General features: G+C 36.4%; 1 protein-coding gene across 1 annotated transcript; it reads left to right on the forward strand.

Moving 5' to 3' along the window:
* Window positions 1-3,821: 3,821 nt before the first annotated feature.
* Window positions 3,822-7,787, forward strand: LOC106614399 (gamma-butyrobetaine dioxygenase). Its single transcript, XM_014230127.3, has 5 exons — window positions 3,822-4,157; window positions 4,219-4,435; window positions 5,772-5,898; window positions 5,956-6,264; window positions 6,843-7,787. Exons 1-5 carry the CDS (start codon window positions 3,882-3,884, stop codon window positions 7,180-7,182), a joined length of 1,269 nt encoding a protein of 422 aa, XP_014085602.2. The 5' UTR covers window positions 3,822-3,881; the 3' UTR covers window positions 7,183-7,787.
* Window positions 7,788-26,325: the final 18,538 nt, after the last annotated feature.

The following is a 26,325-nucleotide window of genomic DNA, read 5'->3' on the forward strand; positions in this document are numbered from 1 at the left end:
ACGGTGTTGAGTGAAGAGATATGTGTTTAAATTTCATTTAAGGCTTCCTGCTTGGATTCAATAAAAAATTCTTTAAATATTAGGCAAATTTAAAACTTAAATGTGTACTAACGTCGTAAGAAAGCTTATTTAGTCGAAGTTTATTAACTATTCAGTTGTATAGAATCTGTATGGCTTGATCATTGGACTTGATTAATTCCAGTATAGCTTTTCATAAATGACCATTTAACAACCCACTAAATAAAATGTCTTCCAATAGTAACAGATCTCCGAGGACTTTGTTGATTTGAAAAAGATTCTGGTAAAACTGGACTCAGCTAATCTGTGAATCCAGTTTTGTCGAATGAATGAAAAGAAGAGACAAGGTCTAATATATCAAAGATGTGTGCGACTTCTAAACTAAGTCTTTGGCTTGTTCGATTAATTTCTTATCTTTCGTTAATACAATGCAGAGTTTTCTGCGCCTATTTTATCACTCTCTTATTTTTCATAAATATATCAAACCAAAGTACCTATATTGGTTATGCATTCCAGTGTTATGTATTCTGTTCTAAAAAGTTGCATTGTGGGCATAACTATAACTCTCCAAACACTTTTCTAATATATATATATATGTATTATATCTATAATGTAATATATTTTTTATAAATCAATTGAGAAGGATTCGCTGATATTTCACATCTCAAAAACCTTAGCTGTTTAGAAGTCAAACTAGAAAATCAGAAACTAAAGATACATACAAAAAATTTGAATAGGTACACCAGGGTTAAGGGGTTAGGTGTAGTCAGAGGTTCGAAAAAATGAGAATTTTCAGTAAATTTTTTTTGCTATTAAATCATGTTATTTTACAAAAGTAGTAATATGGCATTATTATATAATGTTTTGACTTGAAGTCACGAAAATTTAAAAAAAATAATAATATGTTAATTTACAAAGTTTTAGCTGTCTGCGTTGACCCAGTTCCAAAATAAGGTCTTGCGGTGACAATCATAAATCCTTGGAGATTCAGCCAAAAACAATCGGATAAAAAATATTAGTTTTATAAATAGATAATCCTGGGCCTTATCGAAGCTTTTTTTTCAAAAAATAACAAAATAGCGGCCTTAGGAAATTTTTTTCTAGATTTTTGGGAAAAAATCAACAGGTTATTCGTCTAAAAAATCAAAATTGTTGAAAAAATATCCTTCGATCAGGCCCGAGTTTATTATATATTCTAAAAGCTGTATAAATTTCATTAAAATCTACTGAGGTGTTTTCGAGCGACAGTTGTCATCAGTTCCAAAAACATAGTTTTGAGAAAAACGCATTTAAACTTTCTTGTAGCTGCCGCTGGCTACCTGCTCCCGAGCGCTCTTTGGTATTTGTCGAATAACTCAAAAAGTAATTATCAGATCAACTTGAAATTTTTAGAGAATATTCTCAAGATATTACACTTAACGATAAAGCAAAAATTATTTTTTCAAAATTCACACTACCCCTAACCCCTTAAAATATTCCAACCTACCTTCCCTAAACTTCAAAATCCCTACTCTTCCTTTATCTACCTTCGAGAAAAGAGTGGATGTAATATAGAGCGAGCGAAGTGATCTACCATGTTATATGCACAAATTGATTTAAAACGATTAGCGGTGTAAAACCAGTGCAACCATCCACTTTTACGCTTGTTTTCACTCATGGTTATAGAATTTTAAAAGGGAAAGTACTAAAGAATTGCACATAGCCCAAAACTTTAGATGGTGTATTCTCAATACAAAGCCTTTGCGACACCTCTGAAAACCTAATGTAAGTGGTACACTTTACTCCCATCTCAAAAATTATGTTTTTATAAGCTGCTCAAGTTATGATATGACTGAGATATACATTAACGTTGGAACAGAAGAGCTTCACTAAATCGACTTTGTCTTTTGCTTTAATCATTCTGAAACTTTTTGCTTATGAGTGACAATAAAACTTGAACAATTTTAAAAATATTATTGTGTTCTTTTTATATCATAACCTACCATATATTATATAATATCGTGTTTTCTAAAGGCACTTGTGGTGTATATTATGGAATATATTTTTACGTTAAAAACTACTTTAGAAATTGCCAAAGCCATCCAAGTTTTGAGTTTTTTTACCATTAATCTTGTGTTTATTATATACTAGTCTTGCGCTCGCGCTCTTGATATCCATTAACATCACCTTAACTAGGAGTTTCTCATGTCCACTCTTGTACGCTCCATGAGACAATTGCATATCTTTAATTTATTCAAATCCTTGGCTAAACAGTCTAAAAAAATCAACATTATTTGTGACAAAAGACTGATTATGCCGAAAAAAGAGATAAGAAGTGTTTGGTTCCATTTAAATTTTGACCACCTATTCTGAGCAGATCAGCATGTTATCAACGATATCGTCAGGCGTCAAGTGGCTATTTAATTTCATTTCTTGTATACACCACCACCATCTCTAGTATGTAAAGAAACGACTACCATTCTTCAAGTGCAGTTGATAGATAATGTATATGTAACGGTATATCTAGTCTATGATAGATAATGTGTATCTAGTTGCTTACAAAACTGCTATAAATCTGTCTTTCGATCAATCTAAGAAGTACCCACATCTGCTTTTGGCTAACCGTTAGTCAGAACGATCTTCAAAATTTAAATTTATCATTCATTGCTTTTGTTCCGAAGATTATACATTTCTCTTCTAACCATATAACAACTTAATGCATCACCATTGAACTTCCCCAAATTTAATTGTTTTGTTCGAAATATATAGAAAAAGTTTCACAAGTCAGAAAGTATGGGTATTCTACTAGCCATTTGAAAATGTATGTATGTATTTGTATTTCTAGCAGTCTTCTTGTTAACGCAAGAACTTTCAGATATTCGAAATCCTTCATTTCCGGAAAAGTTTAGCAGTGAATAAGCGAGCTGAAATGAGTTTAATTGCACTTCCCTGCTCTTTTCTGGATTCTAGGCACGTCTCTATTCAAATAGGTTGTATGACATAAATTTAGTGCAGCGCCTGTACCTTATCAGTTGTCTCAAGCGTGTCAATGAGTTTAATAATGTACGGAAATATGATAAGAAGGAATTACTTAGTACATTTTTTACTTTACTCATTTAGCTTTTTTCTTTTTGTTATGATATTACCGCAAAACCTAGCGATCAGGAAGTAGTTAAACTAAGTTTTAAGTTGCTAAAAATATTTTCATCTTTGCTTTTGACCTCGGTTCTTGTATTACTGCTTCCTTCAACATCTACGATATATCATAGCATAAAATACCAAATATTTAAAGTAAGGTCAATACTGTAATTTCGAAAACAGTTTCATTTAAAAAGTAGATGTGTATTCATTTCAAACTTTCACCCACAATGAACTAATCTTCTGCATAAATTTTGTTTTGATTAGGAACTCACACTTTTACGAAGTTGAAACAGCAGCTTTGTACTACAACTGTACGTTAATACCCTTTGCCTTTGTTTTTTTAAATTAATCTCAAAAATTACAGCGATAGCAAAAATGCAATAATATCTCATTGATAATGAGATCGCTAATCTCGCAATTAATTGTTTGTAAAAAGATTAACAAACAAAGCATATTATTCTTACGCCACGCGCAGTTAGCGATTAACATTCTGTAAATACTTTAAAGTTTACATGCGCGGCTAATATTCAATAGACGTCTAATCTCCGAGATGTGGATCAAGCGATAACGTGCTGAGTGGCAACAGCCTCTCAGCAATGCTAACGTCAACTAACAAAGTCCAATCGCTTGCGCTCCACATTATCACTTGTCGCGCGCTAGCTGGAGGCGCACTATTTTGCTCTCTTTGTGTCTATTTCAGTCTCATTGTGATCGTCAAACGGTGCGCTTCGTTTCACAAGAAAATGATCGCACCCGCTTTCCGTACGTTAACGCGTGTCGCGCGCAGTTCCGTTTCTCATTTACAAAAAGTAATGCGCCGTCATTTGAGTGCCTCCGTCGAGGAGGGTAAATATGTTATAGTGCAACGGCACAAATCGTGTGATAATGCAACTATGAAATTTCCAAGTGTTTGGCTGCGTGACAACTGCTGCTGTGAGCAGTGTTTCCATCAGAGTTCAAAGTCGCGTCGCATTTATTGGGATCACTTCGATACTGAAGTGATGGCGCTCGACGTTCAGGTGAGCTTAATTTTTATGTTAATTTATACGCGTTAAACGGCATAAATTTCTCTTTAATTAGGTTGATTCGGTTGCTGAGCAAGTTGTGATTAGGTGGAGTGATCAGCATACCTCAACGTACGATCTGAAGTGGCTGCGCGAGCGGGAATTTAATGATGAGCGCAAACGACAGTATTTGGATGGATTTTATCGACCAAAACCAAAACATTGGGCTGGTCAGCAGTTCAAAGAAATTACGAAAATTTTCAAATTTCAAGATGTAATGCAAACTGATGACGGTGAGTGCGGGGGTTGAGGGATTGAGGTGCCAACTAGGTGGGTGAGGTGCTAGCAGTTAAATATGACAGAGACTACAAATCCACAAACTGCGTTAATTTCTAAAATAAAAAGCGTCTCATAAAGCTACATCAGCCTTTCATAAGTGACTTCAAACCGATTATGAAATAAGTCGACTACTGAGTGTATTTCTGATAAAACTACTCATAGCATTCCAATAGCTGAAGAAAAGTAAGTTTCCTTCGTTGGATCTCATCCAATATAAATGACGCCCAAAGCTTATAGTCCAATATGGTTAGCATCATTATTTAGGAATCATTAATCTTTTAAGATCTGACATTAGGAATATGCTTCAAATTGGTAGATTAAGTTTTAAGAAGGAATTTTTTTAAATTAGGCATGAAGATGACGATCTCAGGCTTAATTATGTTCGCAGTAATAGTGTCAGGTTAGGTTAGGTAAATAGGCTGATATCTCTTGAGACCAGGAATAACCCCACTTGGACAGCTAGAGACGCCTGTCCGTTGTGATGGCCAGAACTCCCAGATATGGATCAAACGGACTGTCGGATTTCAAAAAAAAAAAAAAAAAACCCTAGAGCCTGCCAAAAATTTATTTATGCGCCTAATATCAAGATCGAGATGCTTCAAGCTTAGTCTGGCGAAAGCTGGGAAGTGGAGAAAAAAGTGTCTAGATGTTTTCACTTCATCTTCCTCATTGCAACTTTGACAAGTTGCGTCCTCCAAAATCTTTAGTCTCACTACGTGAGTGTTAATGGGACTGTGTCTAGTTAGGACACCTATCATTGCGGGATGTGAGTCTTGCTAAGAGTTAACAGTCAGAAGGCTTTTTCAACACCACAAGTGCTGGTTGCTAACTAACGATTGCTGAGCTCGCGCGAGGCTTATAGATCCAGTGTCAATTTTGAAAATAAAAAAACTCGTCCCACATTTTAAAATTTTTATTGGAAGTTTCTATCATTCGGAACGGCTATGCGGCATATTTCGAGACAATTTGTTGACTAATCCGGAAACAGAGAAGATCAACTCTATCAAAATTCTATAGCGACTATGAACTCTATTTAATATGTTTTGTAGGGTCACCTCTTATCTTGATAATTTCATTTATGATAATTGCATGAGATAATGGAGATATCCAAGGGTTCGGGAACGTGATGTATTTGCGTCTTAATAAAGCAGATTTTAAAAATTAATCTCTTTGTCCAGGAGGCTGTCCCTAGCCGCTTATAAATCCGATATGTTTCGGTTCTATCGTGGGAATATCGTTATCAATATCCACCATTTAAATGATTTCATACGAAAAAACTTTCCTTTACAGCACTGCAGCAATGGCTTGAGGCTCTAGCGGTACGCGGTGTGGTCATCATCGAAGATGCGCCACTGGAAAAGACTGTTGTACGACAACTGGCCGACCGCGTGGGTTTCATAAGACGCACCACTTACGGGTAAACAGTACACATAAATAAATTTAAAATAAAATAATTTAAAATTCCTTACAACAGCGAAGAGTTCATTGTGCAGGCGAAACCAGGCGCTAAGAATTACGCCTACCTCTCCGATCCGCTGCCACTGCACACGGACCTGCCCTACTATGAATACAAGCCGAGCGTGAATATATTGCACTGCTTGGTGCAGTCGAAGTCAGTTGGCGGCAGTAATCTGCTGGTCGACGGATTTCACATAGCCGATCGCTTGCGCGTCGAACACCCAACGGATTACCGTATACTAACGGAGACTTTGGTCGATTGGAATGATATTGGCAGTGAGGATGGGCGGAGTTTTCACAATATCTGGCGAGCGCCGGTGATATGGTGAGTGAGGAAACGCAGCGCTCTCAAGTTGCTGCATTTAAAATGAATTCTCGATCTTGGCGGTAAGATACGGTGCAAGGAGCCACACGGTTGCTGCTACGAAATCAATGCGGCCACAGTGGTGGCATTTAATTTATTTGTCTAGCAGCCAAGGCGTCAATTCCCAGGGCACCTCTTAAGCGGACGAAGAAAATTGAGTGTCGTTGCCACTTGCTTGCTATTGTATGTGGCTATGTGAGTTGTTGTAGTTGCATTTGCATTATGCGCTTACACACACACGTACATTTGTTCTACAATATTATGCGCCGTTGTGTGCCGCCTGGGTGTATGCAATGAAAATCGATTTTCAATCTTATTTATAGCCTCAGTTTCGAGGCGCAGCAACCTGTTTTGTACGTTTTGCCTGTCGCCGCCGCTGTCGCTTCATTTACAACTCATTTTCTATTTATTTTTTTGTGGTGTTTTTTTTTTCTTTTTGCGCGCCTTCCTAACGCGCCGTTGACACTTGCCACCGCGCACTCTTGCAGCATCCGTTTATTCTCTTTTTATTCAACACTTTTCTCTGCTTCTTTTTACAGTTTAGACAGTGACGGAAATTACACGCGTATAAATCACAGCATTCCCCAGCGCGACAGTCATTTCTCCGTGCCGTTGCGCGCCGTCATACCCTGGTACCAGGCCTACGCCAAGTTTGTGCGTTTGGCGCACCGTGACGCTTTTGCATTTAAAACGAAACCCGGCGACGTTTTGACTTTCAATAATATTCGTCTGCTGCATGGTCGCACCGGGTACGATGACTCCGAGCAGAATGTACGGTACATTGTGGGCGCCTACCTCGACTGGGACATCATCTATTCGAAGCTGCGCGTATTGAAGAGCGCACAGGCGAAAAGCCTCAATGGTGGCAGCGCGCTATAGCAGTAGCAGGCTACAACAACAAAACCAACAACTGAAAATAGTATATTTATATATATTAATAGATATAAAGTCACGATAGTTGGCGGCCTAACTGCTGTTGGCATAACCACAACGTTGACGTGTACGACGTAGGCGACAATTGGCACACTAACTCCTTCGGAGCGCAGCTGTCAAGGCGCGGGCAACAACCGGCGCAGCAGCAACAGGAATCGCTGCAGCAGCCGCTGTCATTCTACAACGGTTCTTGCAGTGCAATGTTTTCTATTATCAACTTTTTTTCTGCTGCCAACAGTGCCTTCATTATTTTTCGATTCCTCTTTGGCCTGACGCTTTTGCTCTGCAGTTGTTGCTGTTGTGTTTGCATGTCTTTTCGAGTTTTATTGATTTTTAATAAAGTGGCGCGCAGCAGGCGACCGGAAGTTGTGGTGACATTAAAGAGGATAATTTACTAGCTTTCACACTTGGATTATTATCAATTTGAGGCATTAACGCTAAGTGTTGTCACTTTACATTCCTTGTAATTATGTTAACTTTGTTTGTATTTGTAAATACAAGCATACTTTTAGGCAATAAATTTATATGCATTTACTAGTAAGAATATTTTATATATGTTTGTTTTTGTTTCACTATATTTAAAAAAAATGTATATTATTTAAATTCCATTTATTGTTGATTCTTTGACTAAACATATCGTATTATTCATATAAAATGGGATGTGACCGATTAGTAAAGTGTACCTTAGAATAATTAACGCTCGAGTATAAAACAATCTTATTGTATATTTAAGGTTAAATCACTTCTATTTAACCTTAAGAATCTCTGAAAAACTGTATAGAATATTGTTATCGTATTTAACACTAGAACCTCAAACTGGTCAAAATGACCGGTTTCATCATCTATTTTTACCCTTTCCTCTTTATGCCGATTTAATATTTTACGATAACGTCAGGATTTTTATTAAATTTGTGTATAGAATAATATTCTAGATTATTTTGTTCTTACGCTTCTAATTTTCAGAGAGAAAAATACCTATTTGAAATAGGAATCTTCGTAGTTCTAGTGTTAATAGCTGTCTTCAATTCTTTGTTCGCCATCAGCTCATGTTGCCTTGTAAAAAAAGGGTTCATGTACAAGCTTTGTAGTTGCTTGCGAGTTGTTAGCGAGTTGAATCTAAAAGAGGGAGTAGGCGGATAACTTATTAAAGTGGTATAACTGCTGTCTATAATATTACCAAGTTTTGTTTTCTAGGTTTTATGCCAGTTTCATCTTTGCTCCTATGACGAGTTTCCATCAAAACTAAACAGGGTAAATAAAGTTTACCAAGAAGTTTGTAACAACCAGAAAGAATCGCTAGAAACTCTATAAAACATATATATAAATGATCAGCATGACTCTCAGTTTTTGAGATATCGATTTGAAATACGTCCTTTCATTCCCAAGAAGCCGCACATTTGTCGGAGGACACGTTAGCGCAGGGTAGAACCGCAAGTGCTGCTAGTTTGGTTAAACAACTGGTATGGTCTGTTCGATTCGCTACTCTGCAACACTATTGGAGGTAAATTTCGAAGGAGAAGAAATTAAAAAATCCTTATCAACTCAATATACGAGTAAGTAGTCGTAAAATATTCGTTTAATGAAATTACTGTAACATCGTTAACATTTTTTTTTCGAAAACTTGGGAGCATGTATCACATATGGCATATTCCGTACACTTATCTCAAATCGTCATATACTAAGTCGATCGGAAACCATACGCCAAACAATACAGCCGAGCCATTTTTTTTTTAACCATAATGTCTTCAGACCTATTTTTAGAGCATAAAAGTCTTGATCCCGCCAAAACTAAATACAAACAGAATGATTGTGATGAGGGGGAAAAATTGTGAAAATGGATGAATTTCTTTGTATTTCAGTTGAAAAAGTTCCATATGATTGTATGCAACAATCTGTTCAACCTACGTTATGGCAAAATTTGCATTTAGTCATAAAATTTGAAATGCGTTTGTACCCATGATGATGTGATATGTTTATAAAAAGGCCTTTAGCAGAATATCTACCTTCATCGATTTTAATTTGAATTTATATATGGATCATTCCATCAAAAATTTACATTCAAACATTTTTTTCGCACAAAAAATTTGTTTTTGTGTTCTTTGAGGCAAAATATTGGATACGTGTTTTTTAATTTCGACTCAATATGAAAAAATCGAAGTTATCAATTTTCAAGCTTTCAACTTTCGAAAAAAGTACCTTCAAACATTTGCGTATACGAAGGAAAGTATTTCTATATAAAAATAACTAACTGACCTATTCTATACGAGATAATTGTTAAATTTTTTCGAGATATGATTGTCTCACGTAGGGAATAACTTACATACGAGTATAGTACTTTTCTGAGAAATTCATCCCCTCAATGTTAGTTTTGCCGTTTGATTTCATAATACTTTCTTCTCGAGTTCTTAACTATTTGGTTTATCATTCTCTTAAAATTAATATTAAAATAAAATTTGTGCTGCCGTTTTGTATGCTCTAGAACCCTTTTCTTAAGGGAGCTTTGATGAAGAAATAAGCTGTTGGGAAATTTCTATCAGCTCTAGTTTTAGGCTTTCTGACCACTGCAGCGTCTTCCAAGCGGCCACGGCTGCCATAAATGTAGCTGTAGACCTACGGATCTGAAGCGCAACCTCCTTCAGAGTAACGATGATCCACTCCGATAGTAGGGCAGCGATATTAGCCTTGACTTCGCTGATTGTGCTCTCAAGACTAGTAAACGGATGTTTAGACTCATTTTCTTTAACATCGAGTTATTTTATGATTAGACTTGTTTGTTTGGCTGGCCACAGCGGTATTGCAGGAAACTGTAAGGATGGTGAGCTTCCTAGGATAGGTACTTCACCGGTATGATAGATGCCAGCTGTATCAGCTGTTTTTAAGAGACAAGATGGAATTATCTCAACATATTTTACTCGAATGTTCTGCTTTTGCCAGATCAAAGCAAAAACCTTTGGATCTCATATTTTTAAACAACCAGGTGAATAATAATCTCCCACCTTGCTGAGGCATCAGTCATCTAACCTAACCTAACACTTCTTTTATTGTGTTATGATATTTAAAGAATATTCTAAGAAACTGAGAAATAGTCCCTTTTCATTTATTTCCTCATTACTAGTAAACATTTAAGGCTTTAACATGTCTTCATTTCATAATTGATATATCATTGTCGTTATATGTACCATGCTTGAGGAATACGAGTATAGTGAGCTTTTTATCGTCCATAATATCTGTAATCTTAAAATTTCATAAATATCTCTTCTAATCCCATTTGTAGTTTTATAGAAACGAAAGCGAATCGATATTTCCAATTACTCTTTGGCTCTTACTTTAAATTAACTTTTTGTTGAGCATTGAAATTTACATTTGAGATGCAAAAACCAGTTAAGCACTGTTGCACTTTTCTTCTTGTTTTTTTTTAACAAAAATGTACAGTTATGCCAAATTGTATGTATTTAAGTTGAAATAATACGAAAAGTTTGCTTAATGGACTTTTAATGTATTTTCAAGTCGTAAAGTTGCACGGTTTTGTGGGCAATTAGGTGTAAAAATAACTGAGAGCTCCACAAATATACACAAAATATAAAAAAACATTGTACAATACTTTGCCTAGAGAACTTTTAATACAAACATTTTATGCATTTGTATTGCTGGCGTACATAGGTATGTATATTGTGAGGTATATGTATGTGTAACATATATACATTAGGGTGGGTCAAAAAACTTATCTATCAAATTTATGGGTTAAAGTGAACTTATATACAGAGAAAAAAATAAAACGCATTTTGGACTTCTGCTGAAGTGGATTTTTAAAAACATTTATGCTGTACAAGAATTCACGCCTTAAATTTTTATCCCTAGCGGTTCAAAAGTTATGGTAATGAACACAGGTTTTTTTATGTGATATTTAAATGGAAAACCTTTAAAATTTAGCGTAAAATCCTGCCTTGTAGTAATATTTTTATACCCCGATATTTTACACCAAAAAAAAAAACTCCGGAGACTTTATAAAATATATTTTAAATGATCCGAATAGCGAGCTGTGTAGATTAAACCTTGTCCGTCTGTCCGTCTGTCTTTTTATACGCTAACAGGTCCCTCTGTTTTCGAGATATCGCTTTGAGATTTTGCACACATCCTTTTCTCCCTAAGAAGCTGTTCATTTGTCGGAGCCGCTTTAGCATATAGTACCCATCTAAACTGAGTTGAAATCAGATTCAAGTTCTTGTATTGAACACTTTTTTATTTGACTATATATATTAAAAAAATTTGGCACGGATTATTTTCTAAAGCATTAATAAAATATCTGAATAAATTCTTCAGATCGGACGACTATAGCAATTAACTGCCATACAAACTGTACCGTACCGTCAAAATTGAGTTCAACTTTTTTATTTGTGAAAGGTATTCTTGCTTCGATGCAACCGAAGTTAACGTCATTTTTTATTTTTTCGAGTATAGATTCATTTAAAACTTAGCTTCGTTTGTTTGTCTTGTTTTTTGGCTCACCCTAATGTTTATATATGTAAGTTTATGTGCTGGAGACCACGATTAGTCACGTATTTATTTTTTCCATGCAACAAAAAATAGGCACAAAAGCAAACAGCATGCCACACATTCATATACAGTCATAAAAAACCACAAACAAACACCCCCACCACACATTGAAACATACAAACACACAAACGCACACTCATTCAAGTAAGCGACATCAGCAAAAGTAACTCGCTCGCTTACTGGGTAATTACCATTGAAATATGATTGTATTATCAGCAGTCGGTATATAAAATACTGAAAAGAAAGTTCACTATGTGCTGTTGATGGTGGTGGCGGTGTTGCATGTGGCAAGTTGCGAAGAAATGGGAAATCTCAGCATTGTTAACAGTCGAGCGCGGCAAATTTTCCGGCCAATTACATGCGAATTCCATAAACATTACACGCTAGGGGCAAATAAATTGACGCACACATACCCAGGCACACATACAACCCAACACACATTCTCATGCAAATGTCACACACATATGCCTGCGTGGGTTGAGTAAACTCGCATTTTTATAAACTCTTCAAATTTCGGCTGTTGAAAGTATTAAGTAGCAGCAGAAGTCGAAGACGCCCCAGAAGCTCTACTAACGAACTCATCAGCATCTCGGCACATTCTCGTTACGCTGTGCTGATAATAAAATAAACTTTTAAGGAGCGCAAAATGAAATTTAACAATTCGTAAGTCAACGCGAAAATTGGCGATATTAAAACCTACGGAGGCGCTCTACAGCCACGCATAGAAGTATACAAATGCATATAAAATGATGGCTAAGCCGCTAGCTTCTGTATTTATTGTATGTTTGTGTCTGTGTGTGTGTGTTAGTGTGACATAAAAACGCCGAAATCTCATGAAAATGAAATGGCAATGAAAATGTAATAACAATGACACATTTTTCCAGCCAATTTGATAAGCAACAACAACTAGTACAGTAATATACCGACTGGTAGAAAATTCGAATAAAATAAACAGAAGGCGTTCGTTAAATGAAGCGACGACACGAATACACAAATTACAAGTCTAAAACAGCAATAGCTCACAAATTGGACGCCTTGGTGCAGAAGTGGTGTGGAGCGAAGGCGATTATCGGCACTTTTTTTGTCTACCATATATACTCCTGCTTAAATAATGTGACATTTTATCTATTTTTACTTCTTGCTGAGTATTTTTTTGAGTAAATAAGTTGAGTATTTTTATTTACGCGTGTCGAATCAACTAGTTAGGTTTGATACTCGTAAGATAGCGGAATATTTTTTAACATTTCTATTAGATAAAATTGGTGAAAACAATGGCCATTTGTGTCACTTTTCGCCCCTTTAAACGACAATAGAAATTCTATCATTGAAACATGCAGGGTGCACTAGTTCTTATCTCAATATATAGCACCGATTGCGGTACGAATATTTGCGTCAAGTTCGTCAGTGAATTGAGAATTGCTGGTGTATTCTTGGTTATTCAAATCAACCCATTAAAAGAAGTCAGCGTGAGTAAAGTCTGACGATTTGGATGGTCAACCAATATCACCTCTTTTTGACAGCAAACACCGAGAGCAGTTTTTTCTTTTTCTTGAAACAATTTTCATGAATTTGGACGTATATATAATGAGTCAACATCTACCAATATCGATTATTCATCAACTATTCCAGTTTATTTAGAAAATATCGACTTAAAAATGCCGCCTTGCAATTTGGACAATAGAAGATTATCGTAAAGGTTAGTATCCTAAGTTTATAAGTATAAAAGTTTAATAGACAGGGACAAGGTTTGTGCCTTCAAACTAGGCCAGCATTTCATTTAGTTTATTTTCAGAAATAGTTTTCGCTACTTGTAACTCTTGAGTGATTTTTTATAATCTTCCAATCGTTTGCAATGGGGTTGGATTAATTTAAATAATACTAACTTACCAAAAATAATAGTATCAATGATCTATAGTCTTGCTGAGAGAATGCTGTCTTTTTTATACCCTCAATACGGTATATGGAGTTTGCCACAATGTTTTTCGGAGATCCCATAACATATATATATGTGTATATATAAATGATTAGCATGACGAGCTGAGTCGATTTACCCATCTGTATGTCTGTCCGTCCATCTGTATGTATATATATGAACTAGTAACTCAGTTTTTGAGAGATCGATCTGATTTTCGCACCTGCCTTTTCTCACTAAGAAGCTGCTCATTTCTCGATACAACCGATATTGGACCTCTATAGCATATAGCTGCCATACAAACTGAACAATCGGAACCAAGTGCTTGTATGAAAAATTTTATTATTTGAGAAAGTATCTTCACGAAATTCGGCACATATTATTCCACTACAAGACATCGCTACAATCTCTCAGCATACCGTTTAGATTGCATCACTACAGCTTATAGCTATCATTCAAACTGACCAATTAAATCAGACTACAGCTTTGCTTTTAACCTTTTTTTGCACCTGTGAAGGGTATTATAGCGTCTGTGCGGCCGAAGCTAACGTTTTTTCTTGGTTTTTTTTTTGTTTTTGTTTTTTTTTAGTATGGGCTGTACGAGTGCTCTTAGTTGCTGAAAACTAGTTTATAAAACTATCTGAGCGAACTGTATATATAACTTTAAAAATCACTAGTTTAAAAAAAAAGGCTTTCATAAGAGCTTTCCTCAAAAGCTTTATGGAAAAAGCTTCATAGAAAAGTTTATATATACTTGTCGATATATTGCAGCGTTTTATTGCTTAGACTTGAATTTTGATATTTTTTGTGTGTTGAATAGACTTCAACTTTCGTACTTGAAGTATCGTCAGTCCATATTATCTTCTAGAATTACAAACAATTTTCTTCGAATTATACTTCCATTAAGCTAAAGCTTATGATATTAATTGTTTGTGAAATAAATTGACAGAAAAGTTTGTGCCTCTCCCTCACTGCCGCTCTCAGCGGCTACACTACATCACACTGTCATACCCCACCTTGCCAATTATTAACATACAATGGACGCCGACAAGACGCCGTCAAATTTTACTCCTCCAATTTGGCAAAAAATGCCAACAAAATTACTTGTGAAAATAAAATCGACGTGAAGTCGAAACCTTTCTCATACATTCAATTCTTCGGCAAATTGGCCTACGTTTACGGTTACATTCACTCGCAGTGGGCTTGCAACAAAGTGTCACAAATGTTTACACAGCAGGAAGCTGTAACAACAGCAAGAAAATTTCGACACTAACATCTTCGGCAGTTGCTTGACATTTGACAGTCATTAGAATGCGTTTGTATATATGTACATGTGTGTATGGCTGTGTGTGTGTCACCGTAGTATTGCCGGGTTGTGATAGTGTAAACATAAGTTCGGTTGTTGACAGCACACCCACATGACCCTCGTGGCTTGTGTCATTTTCATGTGATTTTTAGACAGCAACACAGCAGGTGAGCGCCCAAAAGCTTACAACAAATAAACACATGCGTTTGATTTTTTTATTTTTTTAGGGTCTTCTTTTCTCATCTTTCTTCAGTTCATTTTGTATTTCTTATTGTTTGTTTAGCGCACCCAAACGCCTCACTTACCGTCTTTACTTCTATGCACGCCTGCAGGTAGGCTATACAAGTTCGTTTGTTACTTTTTTACCACTTTGCTCGTCGAAACGCGGCATAAACATCGCTGTGGGAATTGTGGCTGGGCTTGTATGTTTGTCGTGTGGTCGGTATTTAACGCGTCTCTCTCACATCTTTTTTCTGTTGCCGCTTCCGCCACTCTTGCCACTTTTTTTTTCTCCCCTTCACCTGCCAAGTCAGTTGTATTCGTACAGCATGCCCACAAATTGCTACAGAAAGGCAAAGTCAAAGTCAAAGTTCGTCTAAATAAGCAAAAATATGAACATGTTCCCCCCTCACTTCCGCTTCAACATAGCCTTCCCCACCTTTAGTCCATTGTGTAGGCGGCGTGCCCTTGAATTGTTGGTGCGAGTTTGTTTGCCAAAGTTTTCGGCGTATGGCAACACTTTTCTCAAGTGCAGTTTATAAAAATTTCACTCAGTTAATTTGCCTCGCTCTTGTGTATTGACGCAGCAAAACGCTTTTGTAAGTGCCAGTGTACAGGTAATATCCCCATTTTGATGCATAAGCACTTGTTCGCCATAGAGATTTCGCTCGTAATGAGGGCTCAGTTAAAATTGCACATTCGCTTGTAAGAAAAGTTTCTTTTATTGTTATTAGCAATACTTCAGCATTAAGTGCGGCAATAATCAACGCAAATCAGCAAATTATTTTTATACTTTTATTCGTACTTTTTGTAAGAATGAAAATAATGCGAAGTTATAAAAATGTTTTAGCAACTTTTTATTCGCTGCTTTTTGTATGCCTAATGGCTTAGACTGCAAACAGAGTGAGCATAGCAAATACTTTTATGACGCGAAGTGTAATTTTAGGATCGCACATTAACAATAAAGTATATTTCTTTTTAAATAAACAAATTTCTCGAATGCAGTTAATAGAAGAAGATGGACTACTTAACTAGCATATTGTAGGAGCGCGACGAAGTTATGTGTAGGTCGATATATTTATATGTTGTAAACCTTATACCAAGTGTATGGAAAATTTGAATTAGGTGTTGACATGCTTGTGTTGACTCAGAAGCATGTTTTGATGGCGTTATTATGATTTCCATATAAAAATATTAAATTGTATTTTTTTGTCAGTCCGGGTCCATTTTTGTCAAATGATGTTCGGCTTTTCTATTTGAATTGATGATTTTAATCAAGGCCTATTAAAATAAGTTTTCAGCTTTGCGAAACCATTATTATACTACGTTCTACCCATTTCTTTATCAGTTTTGGCGATGGCGTATTCATTGTCTCTAGATCTGTTTCCAATTAGCATACCCTTGAATCTATGAATCAGCAAAGGTCCCAAGCGGTCAGATACAGAGTATATGGTGGATCGCAAATCTTTTCGAAACCAATTCATGAAATTTGAGTTCGTCAATTTGTGAAGGTGTTTTGACTAAACAGTACTTTCTTCTTCCACAAATGGTGCCATTTTCCCGCATATACCAATAAACATCTGATAATGTGTGATCTTATAATGAGTAGATGTCCTGAAAGACTCATGGATTTTAACATAATGTTAGTTATACTTTCAAAAGTTAGACAATGTCGGCAAGAGCCAACAAAAAAGCTAAACTAAGAGCCTCCCTACCGACGTTGGTACACTCTCTATTATATCACACAACAGATCCAACTCCGTCCACGTTTACTTCGAATACTAATTTTTAGTTTTTTTAGTATTATTTTATTATTGTGAAATACTGAGAACTGAACTTGGCTTTTTTCGGACAAAAAGAGGTAACTGTTTTTCTCATAGCAATGCTTTCTTTGTGGATAACTGTAGTCAAATGTACGTTTTATATAATATGATGGGATATGTGAAATTAAAAAAAAAAATTTTTTTTAAATATTTATAATATTATATATTTTATAAAACGCTTTGATGAAATAATATATATCTTCAAAAAATACCATAATAAATTTTAAATGTATTTTTTTTTCATTTTGTGAACTTCAGCCTTTTAAGTGTAGCCATCAATAGTCATTGTAGGCAATCAGTTTATCTTCAAAAATTTTTTCTCAAAACTACATTTTTAAACTTGCTTTAGTCATCATTTGGAGATAAATTACTCGATTATTAACAAAATTTTCTGAATATATATTCAACTTTTTTTTAAACACGCCGCCATTTTATTAATTTTTGATTTGATTTTTTCGACCGATTCGTTCAAGAGGAATGCCGGAATAACTGTGGCAATTCCTCCTTTTGTTTAACTTCGTCGGAGATCATGTATAACTCGAAAAATATTGAAAAACATATTTTGTTGAAAAATTATACTGTTTTTTTAAAATATATATAAATATATATTAATATTTAAAAAATATAACAACGTAGTTTTTTATTTATTTTAATTCCCAAAAATCACCTTAATTTAGGTTGTCACGCAGATGTGCCCCGTAAAAATGCATTATATAATATCAATAACTTCTAGAGCATCGACCAATTTTGTGTAACAGTTCTTCCTCAACAATATTTCTTACTAACTTAACTTTTTTCTAGAGATAGAATTTAAATGTATTGTTGCCGATAAATTCATTTAACAATCCGCACATCCACAAATCGTCTGCAATTCCAAGTTAGCCAGAAGTTTTTAAGTTACACAATTCATTAATGGCTCTAGGCCTTAGTTGTAATAGTTTTTGCTGCATAACGAAGAACTGGTCCGTTCTGAATTTAATATTCGGGTCCTCTTGAGAGTGACTAGCAGAAGTTCGTTCTGATTTTCTTTGGTATAGGGCTGGTGCCCTGTACACCCTGTACCAAAATGATCTTCAGAAGTTTGCCATCATATCTTTTCACTAAAATCAACTGGTGCTCTTTTCATGCTCTCACAAAAGTTTGCTCTGTAAGTTCATGGTTATATCTGTCATAAGAGTAAATCTGCATGTATTTAAGCAACAACAACAGCAAAACTATTAACATTAAATACCCACTCATCGATTCGCTATTAAAACGTCATTCTAGTGCTGAGCCACACATAATGTAACGCAAATGTAGTTGTATGTGTGAGTACATGTGTGTGTGTTAGTGCATATACCAAATGGTTACTATTAAGGATCAACTTATAGTCACTTAACGAGTGTCAGCCGACAGCACTGGAATGTTGAACGCCATAATAAAAATGTGCACTTAAGTATGTGTAAGTGTATTAATATGAGCGAAAAGTTTATGCTGCTTTTTATGCGCACACGCACACACTTAAACACAGTCATATAGATGGTTAGCGTTTATATATGTGTGTGTGTGTGTCTAGTTTTTGCCGGACTATTTTGGGCTTTTTGTGCTCAAGAACTTTTGCATATTTTATAAGCCATCATTATGCCTACTTATGCCTCGTTATTGAGCGCAATAAAATAAAATTTTAGAAGCCTACTCTGAACTCTAAAGAACTCTAAACTCACAAAGGAACCCAAATCCCCAAACTCAAAGTCGAGTAAAAACGAAAAAAAAAAATGGTGTTACAGGAAAACTTGTGCGACTCACTGTTGGCTTAGCGGTATTCAGTAATTCCGTTAGACTTCCTTCCTGCAGTCGAGAGGCACACACACATACACACACACAAAGGATGTTTATAAGAACCCCCGCTCACACACACTTACAAATATGTACGCATGTGCGCCAGGGAAATACACGCACACACATAAAGCCTGTGCACACTGACGGCAACTAACCTTTTTCAGCCTACGCGCCCTGAGACACGTGCCCCGTGCAGCTAAACCCGCATGGCTGGCAACGCTGACGACCTCAATTGCACGGCAGAGCTCGGCGTTTGCGAAAAGTTTTCATTTGAATATGAAATAATGAAAATAGAAATAATAAAAAGGTGAAATGGTGAAATGCGAAGGCAAATGTCGTGGTGAAATGTACATTTATGTCGCAACAACAAAAAAGCGCGTGCGAAGAAGTGAAAAGGTGCAACTTCAAGCGCATGAAAGTCTATAAAAAAGTTTACTCCTTTAATACTTTTCACATTTTATGAAATAAAAATCTTGTAAGAATTTGCCGTTCGCATTTTTCCCTTGCTTTTATTTATTTTATTTTTTCTGCGAAAAACTCCCACAGGCGTGTAAAGCGAATAAATGTGGCGGCTGGAGCAAGAATAACCGCTTTATAGCCAGCTGTGCGCAGCCAGTATGCATGTGTGTGCCTATATTTGAGGCCACGTTGCTGTCTGCATTTATGCTGAAGCCTTTAACTGTATTTGCCTACTTACAGCCTGGCTTCAGGTTGCCGAGTGCCACTCTTCTTTTCCTTCGCCTGTTCTTACTTGGCTCTTAGCTTCTTGTGTGTTCGTGTAGTTTGCGCGGCGACTTACTTAGTACACGTAAGCTTTCGTGTCATCTTGAAGCATTTCGTGCAAGCACTATGGGTTTAAAAATGGAAAAACTTAAGGAAAAAAACTTTGAACTTCTTTCAGAAAATGTATCTGGTCCGCTAGATATATAAGTTATACATTTTCTGAAAAGATACAACATACTTCAGTTGCGCTCCTATCCCCCATATATTTTTCCCGCACATGGAAAAAATCTCAAATGTCTATATATTTTGAGGTATAAATTATATATACATAAATTACATTATCGTCGTATTTTAATCCGGTCTCTAGTTTTAACCCGGTGGGTTGATTGGTTGAAAAGAGTATCAAACCGCAGGTGGCCGCACTGGAGATATCATTAGGCCCATTATGCTTTTAACTCGGTTAGCCTGATATTATCAGTTTTTATCTTATCTGAGCACTGCCTTATATTCGTAGAGCTTCTCAGATATGCTCGTAACATAGTCAGACTTGAGAGAGATTTCGCATATATGGTTTCTCGAAAAAGGAGGAAATCACATTACCGTTTTTGTATAAAAAATTTAATTGATCAAAAAACAGGTGGCAACCTTTCACAAAATATTTTCTCACTTAAACCGTTAATCATATTGTTGTATTGTATATTGTTGTATAATTTTTTTATTGGAAATTTTAGTAGATCAAAAATTCAGTACAGGTGGCAACCTTTCAAACGAAATTTCCTCTCTAAGCCGTTAATGATAAATCGCTTCTTCTTGATAATTATATTGTAGTAATTATTTTTTTTGGTCCGTTTGAGTAAATAAAAAATTACACATAGGTGGCAACCTTAGTCAAAAAAATATGTGTAACTCTAGCCGTTCATAATCATATTGTATTATTTTTTTTCATCCAAATTCTTTTATTGTACTTAACATATTCAAATACGTGGCAACCCTCCGTATTTTTTTTATTTTTTATTTATTTGAAATCATCCGAACATTATATAGAAATATGTATAATGAAAATGCATCACCCTTTGTACGATGATTTTGTTGCACTGGTATTGGTCACCGCCCTTGAAAGTTCTCACGGGCACTACAGTTACACTTCCCATTAGTACTTGCGCTGTCTTTTTTATCCGATCGGGTATCGAAAAATTCGGAAACCGCTATGTCAGAACTCGTTTCGAATGTCATTTATTTATTTTTTTATTTATTCCAACGTGATATTATTATTCCGTTGTTACAAAAAAATATACTTCGAAAGTACCCACTGTCACTATGGTACTCAAACCTTATACCATGGGCTCACAAGTGTTCACATCATGTTACAAAACATAGCACTTATTTCTTTTGGTTTGTACGTATGTTGGCAAAAGCGTTGAGATGCCTCTAAGGATTATACAATACATTTTGCTTGACATCCCAATGGCAAAGAAAGGCTTAACGCCGCCATCACCAAAGGCAAACACCAGAAGAAGAACTTCTGTCATGACCACACCCACAGCTAACGGTATATAATACATATTTACACTGCCTCGCAGCATATAAAGGCACTTACTTACATATATATATTATAAAGCGTGGAGCCGAGAAATGTCCCTTAGCGATTTCGCTCTGTGCCTGTCCACTTTTCACATTTATCTTTTTATATTTCCTCGTAGCAATTCGCATTTCTACACTATAAATTGTGTACACTTTTCGGTAACTCGCTTACAAACAGTTACTTTTTCATTTTTGGTGCTTTGGGGTTTGCCTACAACAACCACTTGTGATTTTAAAGCTGCCAGTTGCCGCTGCGTGTTTGTTGTAAGATTGCTTCCGGCGTCGAGTGGACATTTTTATGTTGCTATGAATTCGAAAAGTTTGCAGTGGAAATCAAGTTGTTGGCAGTAGTGTTTGCGTTCGGCGAATAATGCCAGAGAGCCTAAATGTAGGCAACGTCTGTGACAAACTCGCAGCTTTTATTTTTGGTTGGGGTGCACGAACCAAATCGGTAGACAAATATCTCAAAATATTCACATTTTCTATTTCGCTCGCCATACTCTCTCCTTCCATTTCTCCTTCATTTACTTTTATACTCGTATAAATATTGAAAGGGGCTAAATATCGAAGCTGTGTTTGTAAATATTAAGTAAAATTTGAGTTGCAATTACTTAAGCTACACATTTAAAAACAGATTTGATTAACTCTTAAATTTTTTTTATTGTAATGCAAATACTATACCATTTGCACAGGTTCTGTTCCATATGCCCAAGACATTGCCTTGATAAGGGTATGGTTTCAGCTGTTTTTATCTCTTTCATTTTACGACCATTCAAAATCATTTTGTGAATTTTCTTGTTGCTTTCGTAGGGTACAATATCGATTAAACGTCTCCTGAGCTCAGCGTCTTTGGTGTTCAATGATTGAATTTAAAACCGATTTGGACAGAAAATAATGACTTCTCATAGTTTGGAAAAGGCTGCAAAAATTACATCTTTTGACAGTTCCAGTTATCTTTCTTTAATTGCGTGGAAATCGGAGACCTCACTGCTATTCAGACTAGTTTCTGGGAACACAGCAATAACTCAGGAACAACGTTTGGTAGTATTTAGAGAAATATATTGGTGGAAATAGAGCATCTAAAGGAACAATAGGCTTGAGAAATAAAGCTCTGATGGCAATCGTGTCCCAAAATATACGCATATTTAGGTCAATTCCAAAATATACGCATATTTAGTAAATTCGCCGACCTGAAAAATGGTCTTCGAAGCATTATGTCCAATAGTCATATCTCCACACATCTCATTGTTCACGTACTCTTTTCATACCCTCAACAGGGTGTATTAAGTTTTCCAACGAAGTTTGTAACATACAGAAAAAACGTGGGTGACCCTAGTATGTATATAAATGATCAGCATGATGAGCTGGTTCAATTTAGTCCTGTCAGTGTGTCTGTCCGTCTGTATATATGCGAATTAGTGGTATTGATCTCAAATTTGCACACGTACTTTTCTCGCCAAAAACATTTCCATCCAAATCGATGTTAAGCATGGATAATTTTTTAAAGCAAGATATGCTAGCTACGGTGCAACCGAAGTTTACGTTTATTTTTTTGTTTTTATTTTATTATATTTTTAATGAACATATAAGTTTACAAAAAATTAAAAAAACTTTTTCTTATTTTTATTTGAAAGTTAAATTTGAAATTAAATGCACACAATATTCAACCCTTTCAAAACACAAAGATTACCGCTATATAAGCAACGTTCATTGTCTAAATAACTTAGCGAATGAGCTCAATTCAAAAGCACCGAAGTGAAATGGTGTGTCAAAACAATGTTCGAAGTAACGGCACGCTTTAATGCCAGTTCAGGTGATTTGGTGGAATGCAAAAGAATAATAAAAGAATGGATAAAGCGAAACACTAATACGAAACCAAATTCCTAGGCACCTAAGCAAGGTGAAATGCGAACAAATTATAAACTTTTCACTTTCAACTTTTCAATTGACGGCGTAAAGCCGCAGAAAATGAGAGAATAAAGCCTAACCCAATCCCGCACAAATCCGCCACACGAAACGAAATGCGCGAATACAGGATTCGAAGCTGATTGCTTTCACTCAAGCAGACAATCAAAGAGTTGGACGGCTTGAAGCCTGCTTCTTATTATTTTGTGAATATATATATGTAAAGTAAACATGTGTCTGTAAGAGCTCGCGTACTGACAGCGTTCTTGGTGCTTAGAGCTGAAGGGTTGCCATTTGCAATTGACGCAATCAAAAACTTTAATAAAGTAACGCGCAATCAAAGTTTTGCATAAAGTGGCGAAAGGCCACTGGAGGGGAGTGAAAGCTATTTTACTATAAATACACAACACTTCCACTTTGTATAAAGTTTTTATTTTCCAGCTCACCCTGTTCCCCACCCTGTTCCCCACCAAAGTACCGTTTAAACGCCTGCCAATTGCAACACTTTAATCGAACTATCCGAACGTAAATAAATTAAAACGAACTGCTGCCCTAAGCAATATGCCCGAGCGTTAGGGTGCTCATTTAAAAAATTTAGCATGTGTGCGGGTGTAGGCGTTGCCTTCTGGGGTAATGGCTTTCTATTGACTTGCAGATTTCGCCTTGTCTCCTATTTGCGTTTGTTATTCACTCGCTGGATTTGTGTTGTTGAGCTTTTATTTGCTTCATTTCTTTCTCCATTCAATGCGATTTTTTTCGTTTGTTTTTTGCTATTTTCGCTTTCTTTATTTTTTCAATTTCCATTTCGTTAAAACCTTAAGTCGCAAATAATTGGATTTGTAGCGAAAGTGCTTTACAACGTCGTGTTGCTTAAAGCAACGGCAGAGAGGGTGCGTTGATAATTGTGAGAATGAAAGTGACTGCATTTTATATTTGATATATATTTTGTTTTTGTACCAAACAGCTAATATACCCTTCAACAAATTTATAAAAAAAATGCAATAAAAAACTCCATTACGGAACGAAGAAGAGGATTAGAATTCTTTTGTCGCTAGAAAATAATATGAAACTGCCTTCTAATAGATATTTTCCCTTGCCAACATTTCATTCTTCCACAGTTTCACTAAATTATCTCCTTAAGTGTTTGAGATCTTTAATACGAAACCTATCAGAGTTACGGAAATGCCAACGTAATTGATCATTTCACTCTTTTCTCTGGTTATCATGATTTTCAGAGGTCTAAGCCAATGGAAAGACTAGTTCAGCGTTGCCCTTCGATAGCCTGTGGCTGATTCCCCTTTGCCTCTTAAACCTCTTCTTGTGTTTTTTGCCATCTCTTTCGACTTGCGGCTTGCAGTCAGAGGTGCAGCCCTTTCGCTACCGCGCCTTTCGCCTCTGATTCCCACTGCTGCGCCTAACAACGGACGCGAAGTTTGCTCCTACAGGTCTATTTGCAGAGAGAGGGTTGCTGCCGCTGTTCTGCTCAATTAGAGCTTCTCTGCCTTCTCTGAGGATTTAGTGTTCTAAAGGTGCCTAAGGTAATATTTCAGTGGCACCGCTCATGCCTATCCTTCGAGGGTCGTCAAGGCCATTTTACATCCAGTTTCTGGTTGAGGAGCATTTTGCATCGTCTTTTTCTCTTCCTTTTGCACTCGCACCCGATGCTAACCCGTTTAGAGTCGCTCGCCTCCAAGCAGCTAAGCATGTTTGAAGGGGTACGTGTGGGTTCTGCGTCACATGTAAAACACGTTTAATATTCTGAGTTCTACTGCAAGAAAGCATATCTTCGGAGCGCATGCTCTTCAAACAGTGCGCGCTCCTCTGTCAAAAGAACATCCTAAGAACTAAACTTACGTCTAGCTTCTGAGCCACCCTTACCTGACCAGAAGTGTTACAGTCTGTTTGGTTGGTGTTGTTGTTGTTGATCTTGTTTCTACGTGCTCATTCATGCGACCTTTGGCTGAACATGGTGGGCTTTCAGGTCTCTGATGCGGCCTTTACTTCCCGCAGCCCGGTGTTGGAGAGGCTTCGTTAAAATACAGTCGAATTGATCTCCTGACTTCAAATCATCCTAGAGAATCGATGAGAATTTTGGAAGAATCGGACCTTTACTACGTTCATAAAATATTATTTATCGAAATATTAAGTAATAAAGTAATACTCGAATTAGTAAGTGATTCCTAAGAAAACTTGGCTGCCTCGGCCTAATGGTGGAGGTGCACACTGCTGCTATGTAGGTCCTGAGTTCAATTCACATTCAAACCAATTTCTACTAGTTTTCTCTAAAAACAGTCGAACTTCGGCAGATCATTCATCATTCAGAATCATTTTCACTTTATAATTTGATTTGGAGTACAGAATGTTGTGAATGAGCCTTTATGGGTCAAGTTCACCATTGTATTTACCTAGTTTTGCTTGTAGTTTGTTGTCCAAAAGCGCTATCATAAAGTCAACCATATGAGTTTTAGTCATTATAATAGATTTATAGTCACTACTGAATACCATATATGGCGCCAGGTTGGGTTTATTTTTTAAGTCAAAATTTGTCTTCTTGAACTCTCTACTGTATACCTGTAGGTAGAAAATACTTTCTAGAGCTAAAAATTTTCTCCAGCTGGCTCGAAATCCGCAACCCATCCATAACTAATCACACACTCAACACTCTCGGTTGCAGCGCTCGCCCAATTAGAGTGCATGCCATTAGTACAGTTACCATAGCGGCGTATGACCACCCAACTCCCCATATTCAACACTGAAAATAATAATAGACAACAGTGACTGCGTAATATGAATATGCGCCGCTAAGCGAAAATTTCAAATTTTCAAGTAAATTGTTTTCTACTTTGTGGCTTAAGGGGGGATAAATAATCGACTCTCCATCAGCGCGGCAGCCACGCATCGCTAAACGAATCGACTGGTGGAATAAATCTACCCTAAACCGAGCTGTTTAGCGGCTGAGTGGCGAATAAATACATTTCTGTTTATATAAATAGGTGTACGAAGCGCGTGGAGTTGGAACAACGGGCGAGTAAGCGAATTTACAATTTGCACTTTAATTGAATTAAAATTCATTTGTTGCGCTTGTGGAGCGGAACAATGTCTGGCTGTCGAGCGCACAAATTGAAACCTCATATACATATGTACCTATATATATGTATAAATGCGCACGTGTGTAGGTTAGGTGTCGCCCCTAACCTCATTTTGCCTCCACACATTTGAGAAGTTATGAGTGCAGGCGGCAATCAGCA

This window comes from Bactrocera oleae, chromosome 5 (genome assembly GCF_042242935.1).
Source record: "Bactrocera oleae isolate idBacOlea1 chromosome 5, idBacOlea1, whole genome shotgun sequence".
In the NCBI taxonomy this organism is placed as follows: Eukaryota; Metazoa; Arthropoda; class Insecta; order Diptera; family Tephritidae; genus Bactrocera; species Bactrocera oleae.